Source organism: Amia ocellicauda, chromosome 21, assembly GCF_036373705.1.
Source record: "Amia ocellicauda isolate fAmiCal2 chromosome 21, fAmiCal2.hap1, whole genome shotgun sequence".
Lineage (NCBI taxonomy): Eukaryota > Metazoa > Chordata > Actinopteri > Amiiformes > Amiidae > Amia > Amia ocellicauda.
This window is the reverse complement of record NC_089870.1, coordinates 9,209,614-9,231,648: the sequence shown is the minus strand read 5'-3', so window position 1 is coordinate 9,231,648 and position 22,035 is coordinate 9,209,614. Positions and strand designations below refer to the sequence as shown.

The window sequence follows — 22,035 nt, the reverse complement described above, 5'->3', positions numbered from 1 at the left end:
CCATAAAAGATGGCGACAGGTTCAAGGAAGAGCAGATTGTTTTTCTCAGATGAAACTTTGGTTTTGTTGATGATTTTAAATGAAATTACAGCTCGATGGAAAAAACAGATGTAATAAAAGAACATAAAAGTGGTGGAAAAAATCTGGTCTGAATTGATGCCTCGCACTGAATTAAGACCCACACATTTCTCGAAATATCAAATTTCACCTCTGAGAAAATAGTGAGATACGCATGCTTACTTAATAGCATCAATGGAGTATCCTCTTGCCATGTAAACATGGAAAATCAAGAATGCCGATGCACGTAAACAGAGCATTCGGGATATATATTCCAACTTCTAATATTCCAAATACGTAAGATTCTGGAATGTACTGAACTGTAGCACAAGGCTTGTGCGTGGAGGAAGGAGTTTGAAAAGCATTGCTTGCACTCACTGTAAGATGTTGGAATAGCCACGCTCTCATGATATTTGTTGCTACTTTTGGAAATATGCCGCGTTTTTTCTGTCGTTTTTTGTCCTTGTCTGGGTCATCGTCGTCACCTGTTCCGGGCGAGGCCACGCTGTTATCTAAACCATCTCCTGTAAAATACGAGAGAGAGAGAGAGAGAGAGAGAGAGAAAAGAAAATAGATGAGGGAGAGCAAAAATCAAAGGTATCCCCAATCAAGGGGATGAGGCTAATGAACCTGTGTTTTTCTGATTAGACAACACCAGTCTAGAAGAAGATTCTCATTATACATAATTGTTGATGGGAAAATGTAAGCGTGGAAAAAAGGAGGGAAAAAAAGCACTCAAACCACAGAGTTCAGAATTTTTAAACACTCTGCGCACCCATGTACCATCAAGAAATGAGATATCACAAGTGCTTGTGTGACCGTGCAGTTTTTGGTTTGTTTTTACGCTTTGAATAGAGGAGGAAAGCTGGCGTTCTGAAGATATTAAAAAGAAAACTGCATATACATGAAATAGTTTGAAAGATAATTAAGCAGAATGTAAATTGTCCTGGAGAATACTGTATATTGATGTGGCACATTGCTGCAGCTCAATGCACATAATGGACTAAAGACAAACCCCCCCTCCCACCTACCCTCTCTCTCTCCCTCTCTCTCTCTCTCTCTCTCTCTCTCTCTCCTCAACCCCTCCCCCTTCCACTGCGTGATTTGCATGACAGGACAAGTTTGGCTCCCCTGCATTACTGTCCATCATGATTTTATTTAAAGGAGAAACCGGTGCATATCAAGGCAGGTTGCTCGCTTTAAACCGAAGTTTCCATCCCCAGTCCTCTCTTCTTCTGTGCTTTTCTCTGGCATTAATTGTGCATTAGCAAAAATGATTTACTTTTAACAGTCATAGTTATTTTTTCTTACCCTCAGGCGAAAATGCCTTGAAAGCCTTCCTTGAGGGCATCTAAATTATGTATCTGAAAAACTCCTCCACTAAGGCATTGCAGGACCCCTACTTTCTTAAAATTCATACTTGCATGTCTTCCTGTTTTTGGGGAGGCATCAATCATGAGCACCTATACAAGCCATATTCATGCATAAATATTTGAACTAATAACATTAAAAAGGGGGAAAGAAGAAAGATCCGACTGGCGGAGTAATCAAATGCAAAATAAATGAAGAATACAAGGACAGCGCTGGGGCCCTCTCTCCTTGTTTTTCCCTTTTTTTCCCCCTTCTCCTTATTTCTCCGAGCTGTGTTTTCCTTACACATCATTAGCCTGGAGCCACACGAAAGAGGGAAACAGAGAAGTGCAGAGTTTGTGCTCCCTGCTGATGTTTAAGAAGCTAGGGTCCTGGGAGGACATCTGGGAATTGGGTTGAGACTGTGAGTTTTGTAATTTAAGAATAGACATTCATTAGCAGTAAATGCCATAAATCCCACACTAAGTAAAATCCATGTTCAGGAAAGCCTAAACTAATAAACTCAGGACTAGATGTAGCCTGAGCTGGACATTGCAAAGCTTCCTGACAACTACAACAGAGACCACTTGCTAATTTGACTGTTTTCTTTTAACTTCAATAATAATAACAAGACCAGAATGGCTACACACTGAGCTGTTCTCTTATCTAATAAAGTTTTTTGTTTGGTTGTTTTTTTAATTTTTCTACAACTTTTCCATTCTTGCCACCCACCTTCCTACACCACAGAGACTAGAAAGCCACAGCACAAAGCTGGGCAGATTAATTTTATTGACTTTATTTTCACTGCAATGTGATACTCTCGTGCAAGGAAGAGGCAACCCATTTCACATTTACAGACTGACACGTCACTTCATTATACAGCCACCCGGCCCCCTAAACCAGAAAGGGCTCCCTCTCTCCGTTTATGCAAACGGTGTAACAGGACTCTACAAAAGCAAAACAAAAGTTTTTGCCTTCTTTCCCAACATACACATACATGTATATGCAGAGTTATAGAAGGGGGAAAAAATAGGAAGGCAAACCAAAGAGGTGGAAATAATCATAAAAATGATGCAGGATCAGAGGGAAGGGGGAAAAAAGAATTTGCACAACCTCATTACATCTGAAGAGTGCTGGTGATTTACACCCACCCCATTCCTTTCTTATGTGCCAAAGAAGGAGTGCTGCAGGGCAAATTGTCCCAAACGCTAATGGCTTTTGACTGTTCCTTGGCAACTCTGGCATTTTAACCTGTGTGGATGTGCACTCCGAAAAACAGAAACTGGAAATGTCTCATCATCTGTCCATGTGACACAGATGGAGAGTGGCTATTAGGAGGCGGGCAAAGGGCCTCAGGGATGTGAGGTGCTGTAGTGTAGCCCCAGGCAGTTTTGGAAAAGCAGTGCCCTCAGAGATGGGAAAAAAAAACCTCTACTTAAAGTGCTCACAATGAAAGTATGTGTATGTTTTTGTATGCTAGGGATGGGAGAAGAATGGGGAGAAAAATGACCTTACGCTATGTAAACTCGAGCAAAAATGAAAAGTTGGATAAAAAAAGATTCCAGTGCATCTCACCATCTCAACACAGAGTTACTTTCATGCATTTCACCATTTGCCTGGTAACCAATTAATTGTCTGACAGAAACACAGACCTAGTATCAATCAATGCATTTCTGTACATATCACTACCACACATAATCTTGATTTAGATACACTGTCAGCTAATTAATTTAATTAATAAATTGTATATACAGTATATTCTTTCATACACACATCCACATAGATACAAAATTAAGAAAAATGTATATTTCCACTATATTCACTGAATTTTCTATTCACTAACAGCACAAACTTTATAGAAAGCACATTCGCCCTAGTTAATTGTCATTTCAAGACCTAAGCACAAAAACACAGGGAAGCCACACGCAGCAAGGTAAAGAGCCACTCCATGTCAGCGTGGCATGGCAGCGTGTACACAGGAATTGGATCTAATACTGGGATACGCCTCGGAGTGGCAGCCTGGCCTGCCCTCCTGTGAGTGATGGTGCTGCGAGAAGTCGAAAGACCACACTGACCACATCGGCCAGCACTAGCGTGGGTAAGTGGAAATCTGCTCCCCACGCCTGTCAGCACGCTTAGGAGGGTTTACTATGTCAGGTTTGCACATTCATTTGTCAGGGCTGCCATCGTTTTGCTATGCTTGTGCAATGCATTTCTTAAAAAAAGAAAAATTGGCAGTGGTTTCCCCATTGCTTTATAGTGATGAAACTGACTTGTACCATGATATACACACCACGCAATAGTGTTCTCCTACAAGGAGATACCACAAGCACAGAAACCACAAAGAAAACATTGCTATGAAAAACAAGCTATGCAAAATACAGTTATTAGATGCATCCTAAGGCATTTCATTTTATTTGGTCATTTTTATCATAAGCAAGATGTGAACCATAAAAGCATTAATGAGCTACAATCCAGTCTAGGAACAAACTAAAAATGCTTTATTTTTAATATTATGTCACAGTCTGTTTTAAAACAAGACTCATTCATACTACTGAGCAATAGAGCACTTAAAAAAAAAACATTAAATAATAATCATAAAAGAAAACATGAGGTGAAAAAATGCTCATTTCTTTTGCAACTCATTATTCAGACTGAAAATGTCTCACAATTATGTAAGCCAAGCTTCATTTTCTGACTTAATTGACAATTTTCATTCATGTAGGTTTTTTTTTCAGTTGTTGTTTCAGGGTAATCAGGCTTGCATATAAAAGTAGTCCCCTTTTTCCTTGAGTGACCTATGGAACCAATACTTAAAATGACTAATTACAGCGGTTTCTGTGCCCCCCTGCCGGGCCGCACTGCTCAGGCATGTTCAAATGAAATTCTGTATCATTTTGAGGTGACTGAGGGCATGGCCCACTGTGCTGGAGCTCCCTTGTTTAACAGCTGCATTTCTTTTCAGGAAACACAACATTCAGGGACTGCATGGGCTTTGGCAACATTAAAGGGAGGGGGTGGGGGGGGGTGCAACAGTGACCTAGGACACCTTCCTCGCCCTTGGAGGGAGCGCAGAAAGAAAACAACTCTGCCGCCTTCTTACCTTGGGCTTCCCTGGGCCCTCAACACCCTCCCCCCGGGGTCCAGCAAGAAAGGAGAGAAAAGAAGGGATTTTGTGCTCCTTTCTCCTCAACTTTTCAGGCGGCATAAGCAGCATTTAGCACATTCAGCCCCCAAATGGCTCCAAATGCTCGAAGCGGCGGGGGCTCCTCCTTTGTTAGCCTCCCTCTATTTACACAGGATTTACGCAGGCCCTCTCCAGTAAAGAGACCACATGTTCCTGACAGAAAGCGCCTCCATTCACACCCTATCAGGCAGCAGGACTGCCAGCCACTGGAGTTTCACGCTGACCCACCGGATTAGAGGACCGAGACGGCGACAATATGCTAACTAAGTGCATAATAAAAAAAAAAAAAAAAAAAAAAAAAACCTACGTAATAAAAGATTCTGTTCACTTCCCTTCTAAACCAAAAAGTAAAATCACAACTTGGGGATGTGCACAAACTTGTCACGTAATAAAGTTTGGGAATTCTGGGTGGATTACAATACAAAGCACTGCTTAGTAAAGGAGAAACCCACAGACTGGACTTGTGTATTAAATGCAGTCTTTAACCGCACCCCTGACTGTCAGATGCAACCTGGCACCTTGAGAGCTCAAAATCTGGTGAATAATTATGATCACTAAAATGTATATTCTTGAATTACAATTATTTCCTAAACACTGCGTGCCCCTCACATTTAAATGTAAAATAGGAGCTAGGTAAACACTATGGTGGTCTCTCTCTAACTAATGGATTAAGATGCCAGGGGTCATTAACAGTACATTCTCCCCAAACACCCCCTACAAAAGGACTGCACTTGGGCACTTCCTCCACTTGACATCTTGAGAGTCATACTGAAAGTGATGCCAAATATGACAATTATGAGTGTGATATTTTTAAGAAAGGTATATTGAAGCATAAATTAAAGATATAAAGAAAAACTAAAAATAAATAGGGGTCCATATCTTGAGGAAGTATTGTGAATTATGCATCTGATGTGTCAGGTTTCCTTGGGGTCGTGCGCTACATTCAGGTGTCACTCTGATTTTGTGACGAACTAGGAAAGCAAAACTAGGGAGAATTACGTTGTTTCAACATACGTCGTGTGTTTTTTCTTTTTGGATGACTTATGTATCGCTCTGTTTTCCCTCAACCTTTGTCTTTTTTTCCCTTTAAATATTCCATTCTGGTTGCACTATCCTGTCAATGAACACACTGGTATCATCGAGTGCCCGCTATGGAGGCCGTCCTGTGCTTTAGAAAGCGCCATCTTAACCAATGTCTTAAATTAACTGAAAAAGGTATTATTAGCTACCCTGCCTGCTAAGCCTAGTGTTAAGCATCCAGCACATGGGAAGACAGTCTTTGCTTCAACCCCCACCCCCACCCACACTCCCTCCCCCTCTCTCCCTCCCTCGGCACAGCTATCTTTCTGACATCCTAGGAATGCTAGAGATAACTATCGTCTCTCCAGTGATGCAGGGAATCAGGACAGAAGCCAGCGCTGACCCTCCGGAGTGGGCTTTTTAACTGAGGGGGGCGCCCTGTTTGGGAGCCCAGGCTGCCCTACCTTTTAACCCAAAAATAAAACAAGCACACAGGTCACAAAAGGACTGTGGAGAAAGAAAACAAGCCAGGGGAGTGTCTCTGGCCTCAAATGCCTTGTGATAATCATCTGCCAATAATCCCAATGTTTGGGAAAGCCTTGCTATGTATATTATCAAAGGCTTTGGGCAGGGTAATTACAAGTGTAATTAACCTGCTACCTGTAACAACAATTATCTCATTACATCATAAATAGTGCCTTTGAGAGGCCCACAATAGCTGCTCCTGGCCTCCGATTATTGCGCTGCTCAAATAATGGAACATTTTCAGTCATTCCCCTTTTGCTTCTAATTACATTTTTAATCATTCCATGCTGATGATTTTATAAGTCACAAACGCAGGAAGTGGGCCTTTTCTTTTGACCCTCACTGTCAGGAATACTTAATTATGATCATTAAACCCTGGACAGAGCTTGCCAAGTTTCTATGTATATTTATTTTTCAGTTAGGGTACGTAAGAATAGTTCAGATGGGAAGAAGTGACTTTTTTCACAATTAGAAAAAAGCAAATGTTTTTCTAATTACTTAAAACCAGCTCTGGTGCACTTATTGTTTTTTTATATTTTTTATAATCGTCATATTATTATTGGTTTTATTATTTCTGTTGGGTTTCTTGACAAGAAAACACGGTTAAAACAAGCATATGTGGGCATAAGAAAAAAGTCAAAATCATTCAAACTAAATCAACATTTTCAGACAATTTCTTGTCAAATAACGGTCAAGATTAGCACAGAGCTGATGATATGTTAATCGTGTTATTGAATTTATTTTATTGAAATCACTACTACATGCCCACAAAAGACAGCAGTGGGCAGAAGTATGAAATAGAACCTGCATGCTTACATTGATATGAGTCGAGAGGCAAGGAGTGCTAACATCCCGGATGTTTTTTCCTCAAGCACACTGTGATTTAATCCACGTATCCTTGCCTAACTGCACCTGTGTCTCACCATTAACGAGTTTGTATGCATTTATGTTAAAGGGAGAAAAGTACATTTAATAGCAATTAACTATGACTTAAAAGGGAAGGTGGAGCAATGACAGCAGAGAAGAAAGGTCATGGAAAGCAGAACCATCCCTGATATTGAAAACCAATTCGCATGAATAGAAAGGGCTAAATTACAGAGGATGGGAGAGCTGTCCCCCTTCTTTGCTGAAAAAGCATCGTGATGCCCATGACTGCCCCTACCCTATGTGACAGGGATCAGTGGCTAATGAAGGGCCCTGGGTCTAGACCAAAGATTTCACACTTTGTGATTCTCTGACAACTCCACCCCATTCCCCTTCTGTGGAACAAGTGAATAGTCTTCCCATTTCTAAATAAAATTACACTAATTGGTCCCGGAGGTTATCTAGGTGCATTGAGTCTCTTCAAGATAGTGTTATTGCCCCCACAGCAACCCCCCCCCACCCCCAATGACTTTAACCAACCCTTCAATGCAAGCCGAGACATAATAGACCTTTTTACAGCAGTCTCTTCAACTGACATCAGATATCCGTCCTGCAGTTTGATAACTTTATTACCATCGAAAATAAATTACATCCAGGGCTCAACAGTGTTGGTAACTAAAACTCATTCTTTAGGTGTTGCTTTTCTAATTAGATAGAATGAGCCCGAGGAAGGAAAACTGGGTCATGTTAAATTAATTGGAATGAGCATGAAAATTAGCAGAGCAAACTGCATCAATTTTCTAAAAAGAGTCCTCCTTCATGTTAAGAATTAAATGTTAAAAAAAAGAAAGAGAGAAAGAAAGAGAGAGAAAAGCATTGCAACGTGCAGCATTGTCTGCTATCGGCGATATGGCGTTATTAAATCCTCATAAAGAAATCAAAGGCTTTCTTTCTTAAAAAAAAGATATGCTATGACTGAAAGTCTCCAGTGGAGTAGTCTATGTTTTGTACATTGTACAGTGTTTTTTGTTTTTTTTGTTTTTTTAGAAAAGACACTCCAGTTTTAACTGCTGAAGCTTTCTCTACTCCCAATTAAACGTATAATAAAAACAAACATCTTATTTATGTTGTACTTACTGAGGAGTAACACCAGACACCTTGAAATTATTAAAACTACCTCTGCTTCACTCAGAGGAGGCAGGCATAAAATGGGCCTAATAAATGAGTGATTTTTCTACAAGTGCTATTAGAGCGGAGAAAGAAAACGAATTAAAAGGTTTATAAATCAACAAGTCAACCATCAGATTGTAGCCTCTGCTCAGCATATTCTCATCAACCCCTGCCATGAAGTTTTCAAAAATGTCCCGAAGGCAAGGAACAAAGCGAGCAGAACTGATTACAGCCACACTCACTGCTTTGCTGTCTAAACTCTGTTTGGCTTCCTAATGAGCTCACTAAAAGCCTAATTCATCTCCCATAACCCTTCTCAACCCTCCTTGAAATTCACCATTATGGAAATTACGGATGAAACATTTACAGACTGTGTTCAAATTACTGCTTCTTCAACAAGCAGGTCCCTGACCCCACAGTGGCCACAATAGAAGTATGTCCGGTATGAAAACCAGCTCTGCCTCAAAGCAGCAGGACAGTTAAGACCTGCTCTCCTGGTGCCGATGATTTCCACATTAATGCTTTCGATCCCGCATGAAAGCAGGAATTTGGTGGGAAGCTGGTAGCTCTGGAGAGAGCCAGACAGGACTGTCGAATGGATGCTGTGAACGTGGAGGAAAGGAGTGGGAAGAAATGCAGTTGTACTGGTTGATGACAAACAGCTGAAAAGCAGGCTAATGTGAATTCCCAGACTGATAGAGGAGGAAACTCCCTCAGTTCCTCATTACACGAAGTTGGAATGATCCTCACGGCACCTAAGCTGTAACTGGGAGATTACTGAATTGATGAATCCTTGGTTTAAAATGCAGCTGTTTTATTCTGCTTTAGTAATTAATTCTTTTTCCAATACCTTATTGATTAAGCGTAGACCCTGATAAAGTTCAAACTGAGAAGAATCCCCCATGGCTTCCCTACTTGCTCAGGAGAGTCAATGAAAACTTCCTCCTATTCCACCTGCCTCCTCTGTGTGCTGATCCAGTGAACAGCACAGTTTTTTTCTCATAAATTAGTCAGGCCATGTGGAGCTGTGTTAGTTGATCGCTGCTTTTGTCTCCTCTCTTGCTGACTCGCTTTTCTCTATTGCTGTCCTTTGTGCTGTCACACACAAAGTCAGTGAGCAGTTGCCTTTCGCTCAGAGCTTCAACCACAGTGACGAACGCCTCTTACAAGCCTTTTTTTTTGTAACTGTATTTTATTCCATACAGCTGCAAGTCCCTGATTAATAGTAAGCACAACATGGTCTCAGGGGACCCAACTAGCAAATAAATCAGATACTCCTTTACAAGAAAGAAAGCTACTTGTGTCTTGTCAAGACCCCTCACCTATCAGCTCCTTTACAAGTCAATAGTTTCTGCATTGTGCCCTCCACTGAGCATTTCAGACATTAATTATCATTTATAGAAAGATGGGTTTGAGCAGAGTGTCTGTGTTTTTAGCTCTTGATGAAGCCTGAATTCCACTACCCTGAAACTTGGCAAGAGTCAAACAATGGCTGAATGCCTATTCTAGACTGAAGCTGTTATGCTGAAAGGCCTTATACCAAACCTGTTTTAAAATAATACATTATATTAAAGAAATTTTTTTTACTGGGACATGTAAACAACATTTACTTCATTTAAAAAACTCAATTTATTTGCGTTAATGGGGAAGGCAGGTTTTGAGGAGCATTCTATTGACTACCTCGATCTAAAGATATCTAAAGAAACCTTTTCATTAGAGTCCAAACCTGGTGATAATTTTGATTGTCAAAGCTTGACAGTTCTTGGCATAAGAAATAGCACTCTCCCCATAGCTTGTTGGCGAAAACCCATAAAGACTGTGAAAAATTGTGCTTCAGAGCTGAGGTTCAGATTACTATGACTCTATAATGCTGACCTAAAGTAATAGGTGTTCAATTGGATTTCTTACACATTTTCTTAATGCTAATAAGTTGCCTGACATGGCCTATCATTACCAGAACTCAAAGAATATGTCTCATAAATATGACGCAAAACACAATCATCTCAGTTTCTTTCCTTTTTTTGGTGGCTAATTAGTGCTGTTTATTTTAATGTTTTTTTCCTAGTAGCCTAGTAACAAACCCCGATATCATAGGAATGTGATAGATTCTTCTTGATTGTAGTTTGTGAAAGCTTTCTTTAACTTGCCCTTTTGAAAGTCATTATTCAGTTCCTAATTTAAGTCCACAATAAAGCTCGTTTTTGATGCAATTAATTAATTCCACTTCATTCCTCTCAGGTCTCTCGCCTTTTGTTTTATTTTTTACTTAATATTGACTTTTCCATTTTCCCTAAACACCCTATGACCAGGGCACCCCAATTGGGGGAGCCTGTAGCTATTCCCAATCTACATTTCACTGCAGGAATGAGAAATCAAAGAGAGGAAACCTACAGAAAACAGGTTACAATACGGGAAGAAAGAGGGAGGGGGGGCTAAAACAAAAGCAATTTAGTTTTCCTGAGTGCATTCATGAGTTCCATGGTGGTAACCACAGCTTGTGCAGTGTAACACATATCTTTATAACGAAAGCTGCTGCCTCTTCAGCAAAGGAAGCACGACTAATTTCGCTATAACAATAGGAAACCAATGGGCGCCCACACAATAGCAGGTGCTTTGAATAGCAGTAACCCTTCCAGCAGGGAGCATCTCTCACCCAAGCTGGGCCTTGTTGCATAACCTTTCATTTTACCAGGGTCCTTTTGACTTATAAAGGATGAAAACGATCTCATGAGGCAAGAGTTGAAGCAGGCCTCTGGGTAGAAACAAGACCAGTCCTACGCGCTGGCCAATTTTTTCTATGTTTTTAATAGTTACAGAATTTGTTCTCGTGCACATTTTAAACGTCCTTCAGGCCATGGAGGGGTAGCTGCATTCCCCCACCTTCAGAGCATTCTTTTTAGGGTCAAAAGGTCACTCTTCACAGATGTCTCCAGCAGACACACAGTTGTCTAAAGGTTGCATCCCAGGATGTGTGCATTCACAGTTAACAATGTACTTTTCTTTTTTGGAAAAAAAACGTTTTAAATACAAATAAAGTTGGAGTTTTTACTGGGTATGACTTAACTTGAGTTTCTAAAAAACAAAGACATAACAAAAAATAAATAGCAATAATTTAAAAAAACACATGTGGGAGTGGGAACTGTCATAAAAACACAAAACTCCTTGACTAAGCACTGCAGAAGCCAAACAAACACCAAGCATGAATGAACAAAAAGAGAATATTTTAAGTTGTACATCGCTAGGCAGCATTATTCAAAGCAAATGGGACAGAACATAATCTGAAAGCAAAACCAGATTAATTAAAGAAAGTCAGTCAAAGTCAGTTTCATAGTGGAGTCTTTAAAAAACCTTGAGTTGACTGCGGTACTATTAGCAAAACTGTTCTGCCTAAAACGGGTAAAATGTCAGATTCTGAGTTCTCATGAAAAACATTAGCTAAGCATTATGTGTTGCTTGTTTCTTTTTATCTTTTTCTTTCGATATGGTGTTTTCTTCAAAGGAGCCCTTTTATCTACAATTGATAACCTTCTAAATGAATTATCCTAATGCATAATGAACATTTTGTCACCCAGAGCCAGAATCAAGCAAGTATTGAGATTCTTGCTTGGCATGTTGATTTGTTTTGTTGTGCATTACCCTTCATTCTTCAAGAGTGCTCAATGCTTGGGGCTTGTAAATAAGAAAATATCCTTGCTGACTAACACTCATGCTACTTCCTTGGGGTAATTAGAAATTATTAGGCAGTTGCCTACAATAAAGAGAGCTAATGGCCCTAACTACAGTCAAATCATATACTTATTTCAGGATTCCTCCATAATAAAGTTAATCTGTTAAAATATGGGCAGCAAAAAGGGACAGTGGACGGCAGTTCTTCAGAGCTTGCTTGGAGATTTATTAAAGCACCCAAAACTGTGCAATTGGACCATAAAATGCGCTTATCTTGAATAATGCTCAACACATTTACATAAGATTAAAACGTGCATTTATAAGAAAAAAAAAACACGAAATCAAATGTAGCTTCATTATCTCACACCCACTCTATTGGATGTTTGCTGCCTATAAACTAGTACCTGTAGGGTATAGCTACCATAAAGCATTTAGAATCCTTTTTGCAACCCCACCCTCCCCATCGAGACCTCACTTCCAGCTATAAGATTACCTCCAAATATGTTTTTTTTTTTTTTTGTTAAAGGGACCTCAGCTATGCAGTGTTTAGACGTAAAGAGGCAGCAGGGATTAGAAACCAAGAAAGAAAGAGCAAGAAAAAGTGAAAAGAGAGCAAGGGCCGTCAGACAAACACAAAAGAAATAAGTAAACTTTAAGCTCTGGAGTCAGGGTTAATTCCCAAATAAGCACACCTTAAACGCTAGTGGATGAGTGCTTAGGCAGGGTTTAAAGTCACCCTGCAGGTGTGCCTTTGAGAGACTTGGCCTTTGTAACCCCTTTCTTAACTATAATGGGGACCTACCAAGACACAGGGTATTTGAAATACTGCCTGTGGTTGCCTGTGGCTAACAAACCTCCCCCCCCACCCTCCACATACACACACAAACACACACTGCAACATTCTCTCCTTTAACAAAATAAAAATTAAAATAAAATTTGTCTAAGAGTATGTCTATTGGCTTAACACTTTTTTGAAGTGACGTTTTGACTGACCTTAGGTCCCTTGCTAAAACAGACCTGTAAAATCCTCCAATAACGAGTGAGTTTAAGGAGAACGCTGTTATCCTTATAGATATATATAACAGTATTAATGGACATGTAGCCCATGGGACTGGCATAAGGAATCCCTTTTAGCAACATTACATCAGATACCCTGTTGTACAATGTTGCTATGACCAAAGGAATTACATGTTGTGGCGGTGTATAGCTAAAGGCCATACTCTCTTCTGTAGGGTAGAACAGAAAAATAAAGCGGATTTGCTCAATATGATCCAATTAAATGCCTCTCCTTTTTATTTTTTATTATTCTAAACTTACTTTTGGAAAATTAAAACATCTTCTGCAAAAGACAGAAAAAGAAAAAAAAAGTTCAGAAGACCAAGCTTTCCCTAATGACACATAGCATACATTCTCTGCATCTGGCGTAAGAATAATTTTAGTAATTTTTTCCCTATGTCCAACTGAACATTAGTTTGCACATTAGCCTGACCCACTTAATATGGCTTCCCTGCCTCAGAACAGGCAGCACTGTGGGCCGAGCACAACCTGTTCACCATTACAGGCCAGAAGGACATGTTGATGGTGAAGATGCCTGAGGAACATCTAAGTACTGCAAAATAAAAGGAGGAAAGGAGGAGGGGGAGGGACGGGGGGGTTAAGGATGACGTTACTGTAGCTGTCTTGCCGGCGAGCATTTGTTTTTTGTTGTTTTCTTTCCTCCTTTCTCAATCCACAGTATCAGGCATGTTACCCAGCAAGGAAGAGCTGATCATTTTGTTTAATCACCTTTTGGAAGGAAGCCAGATGGTCTGTGTTGAAAGCAGTGCACACTGAGAGATGAACCTCAAAGCGCAGCCCCCGAAACTGCTTCTAACATGCCACTAGAGCTTTTCCCGTAAACGTCTGAATGCTGAATCTAGCAAGAATTTGGTCTCAGAGCAGAAAGGGATACATTTTAAAACTATGTGCATTAACTATACTTTTCCCCATAGAATCGGCACTTGGCATGAATAATTTACCCACTGTTATGCTAATGGGATCATGAAAGTATCCCTCTGTATTTTTTTTTTTTCCAGAGCAACTATTCTCAGCTTTCAACAATCACCCCGCCCCTTACGGAAAAAAAAAAAAAAAAAAAAAGATCACGACTGAACATAGCCCTACACATACCTGACTAACACGGCACAGGCACAGACATTTAAAGAAGAAAAAAAAATATGACGATATAGTCAGATGCATGTGTAAAACAAATGTGAATCAGATTTACAAAACAATAACAAAAAGAAACATTTATAAATGACATGCAAGGTGGGAGCCTGTTGTTCTAGGAAAGTGATGTCATCAGGGTGTAATAAGGAAGCACAATGTAAGAGAAAGCTACATTGAAGGTACATGAGTAAAAGAGTACGACCATGGCATGACAACAGTCTGACAGCTCTTAATTCATTGTTTATGAGGCCCCTGTTCTATTTAAGTACTTTTGTAAGCAATAGGATGGATACGCTCACATTCTGGACAGTAGTCCAATACATCTCTAGCCTCACTTTCCTCTGCCACTTTCTAGCCCTCTGCGCAGCAACAGATAACCTGTGCATTTGCTTATTTGCTGCAGTTTTCTGACCCCCCATCATTGTACTGGCACTAGGTAGAGCACTGTGTAAAAATTATCTGTTCTAAAACAGCTGGGAAAGACGGCTATGAAACAGCAGGGACCACGGCTGGTTTATTGTTTATCTTTTGTTTATGAGGCAGTATTCAGGTTTAATTACTACTCTAAATTAAACTCTAACTGGCATCAGGAGACATCCCTTCACGTTTACTAAGGGCAAGAGTAAAAACACAACAAGGTTTCCATTTTGTGCTTTTCACAGAATTCCAAAATACTTTTTTTATTTTTTTGGCAGTTCCAGTGTACTTTCCACTGAAATTCCTGCTGTAGCCTCGAGGTCTGAAACAGTCCAATCAATACAGTGACCTAATGGTGTCTTAGTATACCTCGGATATCCTGAAATGTGACTTATCTGGATTTGATCTGTGATCATGCTGGAGAAAAATTAAACTTTTTAATGACTGTAGTTCAGCGCAGCCGGCAGTCCAGTGGTTAACATGCACTCTGTGTGCGGGGTGAGCTCAGCAGTTACTGGGCCAACTGTCTCAGTATTTCTGGGAATTCTGCCTATTCACAGAGCAAGGATTGTTCAATTGCTGTAAAATGTACATTTTTTTTTTTTTAACCCCCTGAAAAAAGTATGGTAAGGAAGACCCTTTTACAATGATCTCATTGCAAAGATGTCACCATCAATTTTTCTTTCATGCATAACTAATGATTAGGCAAGCATATTGTAGCTGCCGGAGAAAAGGTTGCCCTGACTCGATGTTACACCAGTGAAAGACAGCATGGTGGAAGCACATTCTGGACTTGTTTTTATATGCTGAGAAAAAAATAATCCACGGAGCTAGGTATATTAAGGGGATTAGAAGCAAATGCAAAACCTGAAAATTACTCTGGGAGGATTCAGGTTTCTTCAGTAATTTCTGCCATTTGAAATAACTGAGACATCAATGCACAATCCAAACTTTTCTGTACTAGGAAAAAGAATGATTATATTATATAACCATCTAGCAGTGCTGAAATATATAGATAATATATAATACCATAAACGTGAAGGGAAGTAAAGCAAACGCTGATGCATTTTTTTGTCTGTGAAATGCTAACTTGTTTTAAATGAACATGTGAAAAATAAAACAAACTTTTTTCTTCTCATCAGCAAGAGCTTTAACCCAGAGTATCTTTGTTATTTTAGTCAATATATTTGTTGCTTTTGCCCTGCAGCTGATAATTAATCTCTCCCATGGAAAGCAACTCTTTACCAAATAAGATGTTCTTAACTAGGATTGAGCGGAAATGTATGTGCACAGTTGAAATATCTGCAATACATTTAAAACTCACTGTTAAAAGTATAAAGCACAATTTATGCCAGTTAAGAGAATATAGTAAGTCATTTGTTTTAGCACAGCATTGGTTGTTTCTGACGGTAAAAATCTAATATTAAAAAAGGCGCTGTTGGCAGGTTATGCTGTTTCACAAAGAAAATATTTTTATACTGCTATAAACAATTATAGAGAAAATATGTTTTTTTCAAACTTCAGATTATAAACATGATTTTTTTTCTGGTTCAAAAACATAAAATAGATTTTATTGCCTCGGAGCTGGTTCGTGTCTATTCAGCAGTGAAAGAAAAATGTCCCTTATTAAAGTGTGTAGCAATATCTACTCATCTGTCTATCTACACATGCTCACATTACATATACATATGAGACATATATTTATCTTAATGAGAACCATACTGTGAAAATGATTACTTAATTAAAAATCAGACAAAAACAAAAGAAAATGAAGCTTGCAATTGCATCTACTTAGCAATCATTTGAAAGCTCTTCTGCAGACATTATGTAATCAAAAACATTTTAGCAGTCTGTGGAAAGTGCAAAGGAAACGCAAGACCCAAAGGGCTGCTGAGACTTTTGTTTGAAGGAAATGGTTTGATTTTCAAGCCGCACACCTTTTAATGCACAGCAGAGGGGTTTTCACATGCAGCTTTTCACTGATAAAACCCAAGGGCTATCAGTGCTCTTCTGTGTTGTCTTGCCTTCTCAGCACTTCGGAGGAGCTGGCCTAACAGAACCGACCTGTTCTATTTCAAATTATAGCCCGGACCCCACTGACCTGCTAATAAAATTGTTTTTTGGGGGGTTTGTTGGGGGGGTGATTTAAAAAGGGGTGGGGGGGCTGTGGTAACTTGTGGCGTCAAGTCATTTGTAGTGTTGCAGGCATAGTTGGAGTCAGAAATGCTTCAAGCGTTAACGTAATTGCAAGAATGTGAAAAATGAAGTGTCGGGCTCCTGAGCAAAGCGAAAGGTCAGCGCAAGCCTCGCACAAAACAACTCTGTGGAAGATGGCCTCATTAGACCATTAAATCAGCTTCCCTTTATTCCCCTTTGTCTCTGGAAGATGTTTTCATTGTTAGATTTCTATTAATGGTAGTTTTAACCCCTTAGTTGTTCCTTTTCTCAGCAAATCCCTGCTCTGTACAGTTACTGTCTTCTCTTACATTGATCAACAGTTACTGGATCTGGACCAGAATGCAGTCGATAAGTACTTGGTGGATTACAGGTCACTTGTAGTTATGCATGTAAGATAATCAATATGCAGTAGATTTTTTTCCCCTGCTGGCCTTGCAGAGATGACATAAGGGGAGGAAAAAAATACTACCACAACAACATATAAAAAGAACAAAGAGCAGCCACGCTCAAATCAGATTTACCTTTCATACTGTTACACAACAGCATTCTCTTAACTGAATCAGGTCCTATCAACCATTTTAACAAATACTAAACAAAAACAATACATGACTGATCAGCAAAACCAGACTGCAGAAAAAAGTAGAAGGGCTACTCAATGTTATAAAATCAGAAAATAATATAAGATTTGTTTTCCTCAGCCTATATTACCCATGCTGTAATTTTTAAATAAAAGTAAAAGAAACAACAGAAAGGGCAGCGCTTTATATTTTATATGTTGACAGTACTGACTTAACTAGGTTGACTAATTAGCGATATACCTAGTAAATATGTATTAATAAATAAAGGGGCACTACTGAAGCAAAGAGCAAGGACTGTGATGCAACATGACATAAGTGAACCACAAAGCTGGACCCGGTTTACATACTGTGTGTAAGTCAGAGCTTGTGGTCATTTGCAGTTATAATTAACCACATTCACCAAGTGCAATGGTTCGTATCCCTTACAATTACCGATCTTCCTACACAAGGAGCTTTCATTGATTTGATTTGACTTTCCCCCCAAATAGGGCTGATTACTCTCCTCCTAATGTAAACCTCACCTTTAATTGTGAGTTCAGTTTGATTCACAGTACTTCACAAACTACTGAATCTAACACATTTTCAAATTCAATACATTATGGAATCCAACCAGCATTAAGCTATGAAGTTAAAATCTTAAAATGCAATTGGTTCTGATACAAAAAAACAAGAACAACATATAATAAATGAATAGCAGCAACACTTTGCACTGAAAGTTCAGCAAAGAAAATAAAACCACTGAATGTTGTAGAAGCTGTGCAAGTGATGTCATGTCATCATTAGAACAAGCTCAATATATGTCATGTATGTATAACTGTGCTCTAGCAGCACAGATTCAGGAAACCATAACCCTTTCATACCAGTAATTATTGCAGTAATGCTGGTATGGTTTTAAATACTAATAGGAGCTCCCAGAACAGTTACTATCACTCTACCATTTCAGTTTAAGTAAAAGGCATTCTTCATAACTATGCCCAACGGTAAACAGCTAGAGTTTAAAAAGAGTAAAAAGAGAAATGCCATCTTTCAGACCTATACCAAAAAACTGCACCCCACACACTCACTGTGATATTAAGAGTTTAAAACAGGCAGAGCTTTTGCAATAAGCAGGGATCATTTCAGTCTTTGCTGGGTGGGGAGGAAGAAAGCTGAGTAGGGGTCCTTACCTTGTTCACTGCTGTTGTCCCCACTTTGTGAAGCGTGGCCCCCACTGGAGGGTCCTGGCGTGCCTGCTGAGTGCGTCGAGGTGGCGTCATCGTGATCTCTCCAAGACGCTGGGTTCTGGTGTGAGAGAGACAAGGAATTTTTTCCACATTCCCAGATCCAGCCGCAAATGAGGAACAGAGAGCAGAGAGGGGGAAGAGAAGAGAAAGGAACCACATTAGCGTGCTTGTAATGTAACAGTTGCAGAAGATGAAATGAGCAGGTGACACATAAGACAGTGCCTCTCCATGATCTTCTACACACAAGCTGTTTAATCCCTGAAGAATTAGCACTCTCTGAACGACACAGCCCTGCTCAAAAACATTACTCTGACATCGCAATGAAGCCATCTTAAATGTATTAAACACTTCTTGTTTTTAAGTGAAGCTAGCAGCACATGACAAAGAAATTACACAAGTCATGTTGTTTTTTTCCACTAACTTAAAAGACAGCCATTCACACTAATCAAACATCACACACGAATAAAACAGAAATCACAACCATACTTTACTTCACTTCACTATGTCAAAAAACAAACACATTCAATCTCAAGCAAGACTAGGATTCCACAAAACGAAGTGGGCTATGAAATCAAATGTTTTCTGCAACTAGCCAATATTTCCTTAAAGTTAAGTACAAAAATACATTCAAAATGCACCAAGATTTGGCAATAAGGATTACCAATGATTTAACTGAAAATAAGACAGACTCGTTTCTATCTGGCACAGAAAAAAGTCCTTTTTCTCCTACAGTGAAAGTTTGCTTCTCAGAGACATAAGTGCTGAAAACTGAAAGTTGCAGCGTCTGAACCGAGCTGCTCCACTGACTATATTCTCCTCCCGGTCCTCCTCCCCTTTCCTGGTCATTCCCAATACCCTGCTGGTGCTTAAAGGAAAACAGGATTTCTACTGTACAGGAAAAGCTTTATCAGCACCACATGAAGGCAAGAAAGAGGTGGAATTTCCTCTGCCACAGAAGAAGAGAAGGCACACATGAAACACAGCAGCCTGAGGCCTGGAGCCGTGCTCGGACATGTCACCTGCATGTGACAACAAAATGGCAGGGACTGGATTAGTCTCTGCTAAGAAAAACGCCTTTAAAAATAATGAAACTAAAAAAGTGCAGGGTTGAACATGGATTCGGACAAACCGTAGCTATTTATTTTTAATTTATATATATATAAATAAATATACACATTGCCTACACTACAAAATAAATCTAAAAAGAAGTTACCATTTTCTAAATGCAAATAAATCCCTCCTGATATATTATGAAGCTCCCCAGCATTGAGCACAAAGTTTTTCTAAAAGAAAATGGGCAGAGTCTGAAGCAAAGCGCAGAGATTTAGCAACTTCCCCCGGTGCCTTGCGCTTGTGCCGGAGCTCTGCCTGTGAGCTCCCCTTTTTATCTGTAAGTTAGGAAAGCACTCAAATAGCTTCAAGCTGAAGGCAAACAGCAGACAGGGGCTCTTCAACCCTCTGCAGCCTCTTAGCGTCAGCTGTTTGCCGGATGGTAATCAGATAAAGAGCTCGAAGAATTACATGAAAAAGAGCAGAAACAATAGCTCGGCATGAATTTAGCCCTCCAACAACGAGCAAGAACCTTCCTTTTAGAAAACAGAATAATTGCAACATGTTCACCTAGGCCACAGTTTGGGGAGAGAGGCATAGAGTGTTGTTAATTTATGCACTGAGGCCTCTTTTAAGCTGTCTTCTTTTTGCTACGGATCCATACCACAGATGTGAAAATTACATTAATTATCCAGTAACACCTCCTTTATGTTTCAAGGCAAATGTCATAAAAAAAAAAAAAAAAAAAAAAACTAAAAAAACATCATACAATCTATGTAGGCCAAGCCAGGATTCATTTTCTGAAAATGCACCGTTGTTGTTCTAAGGGAAGAAAATGACTGGGTTCAACTTCCTGCAGCTGAAAACACCCACTACTGCTTATCCCTGCGCACTGGCCTGCACTTTATGAAACTTAAACATTCATTCTGCGGGGCTCAGGGCTGTGTATTGGTTTAAGGCTGGATACATTTTGTGCAGTTTTACAAGGAATCTGGTGACTATACTTTCGTTTTTGGAGCCAACGCTAAGCAATTCACTCTGCTTCACAACCTAGAAACCTCCATTATGATCCTATTGCAACATTTAAGAGATCTGGACATAACTGCAATGAGAACATGTCCTTTAATATTGAACCATGCATGTAAAAACTAGGCAGTGTCTCAAGAGCTGTCAGTTTTCAAAGCGAGTATCCAGTGTTGGTCCACGCTAACTTTATTCCACACCTAGACTAAAGGAACTGCCTTTCACTACTTTGTTGTTAATAATTCAGTGAATCGCCTCTTAGTAAGAGGCATTTCCGTCAAACAGGAGGATAGCAGCAAAACAGTTGTCAGAACCCTTAAAAGTCAATTAAAGTTCAAACAAGTCGTAAAACTACGTCACCAACAGCCTCACCAATGCAACTGAAAGTGCAAAAGCAAATTGCATACATGTGACAATTCCCAGTAGCTTCAATAATTAGGAGTCAAATATGGTTCACTCCTTGCTCTTTCCTAATTGTATTAAAGAGCACAGTTACCAGGAGAAAAGAAGCAAATACCAAGCACAGCACAATAGAAGTAGATGGAAAATAGATACAAGAAGCTAGGTCTCCAGGGGCAGCATTTTCTATTTGCTGGGTTACAGACTCACAGCTGATAATGCAAGTTGTAATTAATATAAAAGCAGGAGACAATATGGGGAAAGCTTGTACTGGCTAAGCCACAGGAGAACACTATGTCGCTATCCACCATTTCTCATTTACACACACCGCCTTGCCTTGAAAACACAATTTTGCCGGTGTTTTCGTCCCTTGGAATTTAAAAAATTGATTTAGCACCATCATTGAATTTTGTTAAACCTAGAAAAGAGCAGAGAGAGGACATAGGTCTCTTGGCATATGAAGCAAATCTTATGCGTTTTTCCTCTATAGATGGTAAAAATCCTGTATTGGGAAATGAAAAAATGTCTCACATTTTTAGTTAATTATACATACCCATTCATAGGTGTGTATATTTATTTATATTTATATTTATATTTATATATATATTGTTTAGCAATTGTCTTTGCATCCAATCTGGGAATTGTCACAGCCAGTGAGACCTAACTATACAACTATACAATATTAAAACATTTAATTACAGGGCAAATATCCCACATAACTGATGTAAACCAAATAAAACATTAAATCTTATCGGAATGACATTTCATGACGTGTCTTGCCACAGTGCATAACCAGCAAAACTTCTTACACATTTTCAAATAATTTAAAACATAATTATATGGCAATTGCTTAAAGCAGTTAAAATTAACCTTCCTTTTCAATTAGCCAACGACATGTTGACAATACCATCAATTATCCACCAAGAATAAAAACCAAACATTCTCTTTTATTTTACAGCTGGGTATTTTAAGGTATATAAGTGTATATATGTATACATGTTTGCGAGTTTGAGTAAACTGGCATTCACATGGATTAGCATGGATTAGAAGTTTTAAACATTATGCATTAATATGAAAGGATGCATTTTCATATTCTTTCTGGAATTTACAAATGTTCACA

At 39.3% G+C, this 22,035-nt stretch overlaps 1 protein-coding gene across 6 annotated transcripts in view; it reads right to left on the bottom strand.

Moving 5' to 3' along the window:
• meis2a (Meis homeobox 2a) overlaps positions 1 to 22,035 on the bottom strand; it is a 71,962-nt gene that overhangs the window by 41,331 nt on the left and 8,596 nt on the right. For all 6 annotated transcript variants that reach the window (XM_066694754.1, XM_066694756.1, XM_066694758.1 and 3 more), the window contains exons 7-8: positions 18,387 to 18,501; positions 436 to 581 (exon numbers count right to left, since the gene is read on the bottom strand). In XM_066694754.1, coding sequence (XP_066550851.1) covers positions 436 to 581; positions 18,387 to 18,501 — 261 coding nt within the window. The remainder of the gene's footprint in view (positions 1 to 435; positions 582 to 18,386; positions 18,502 to 22,035) is intronic.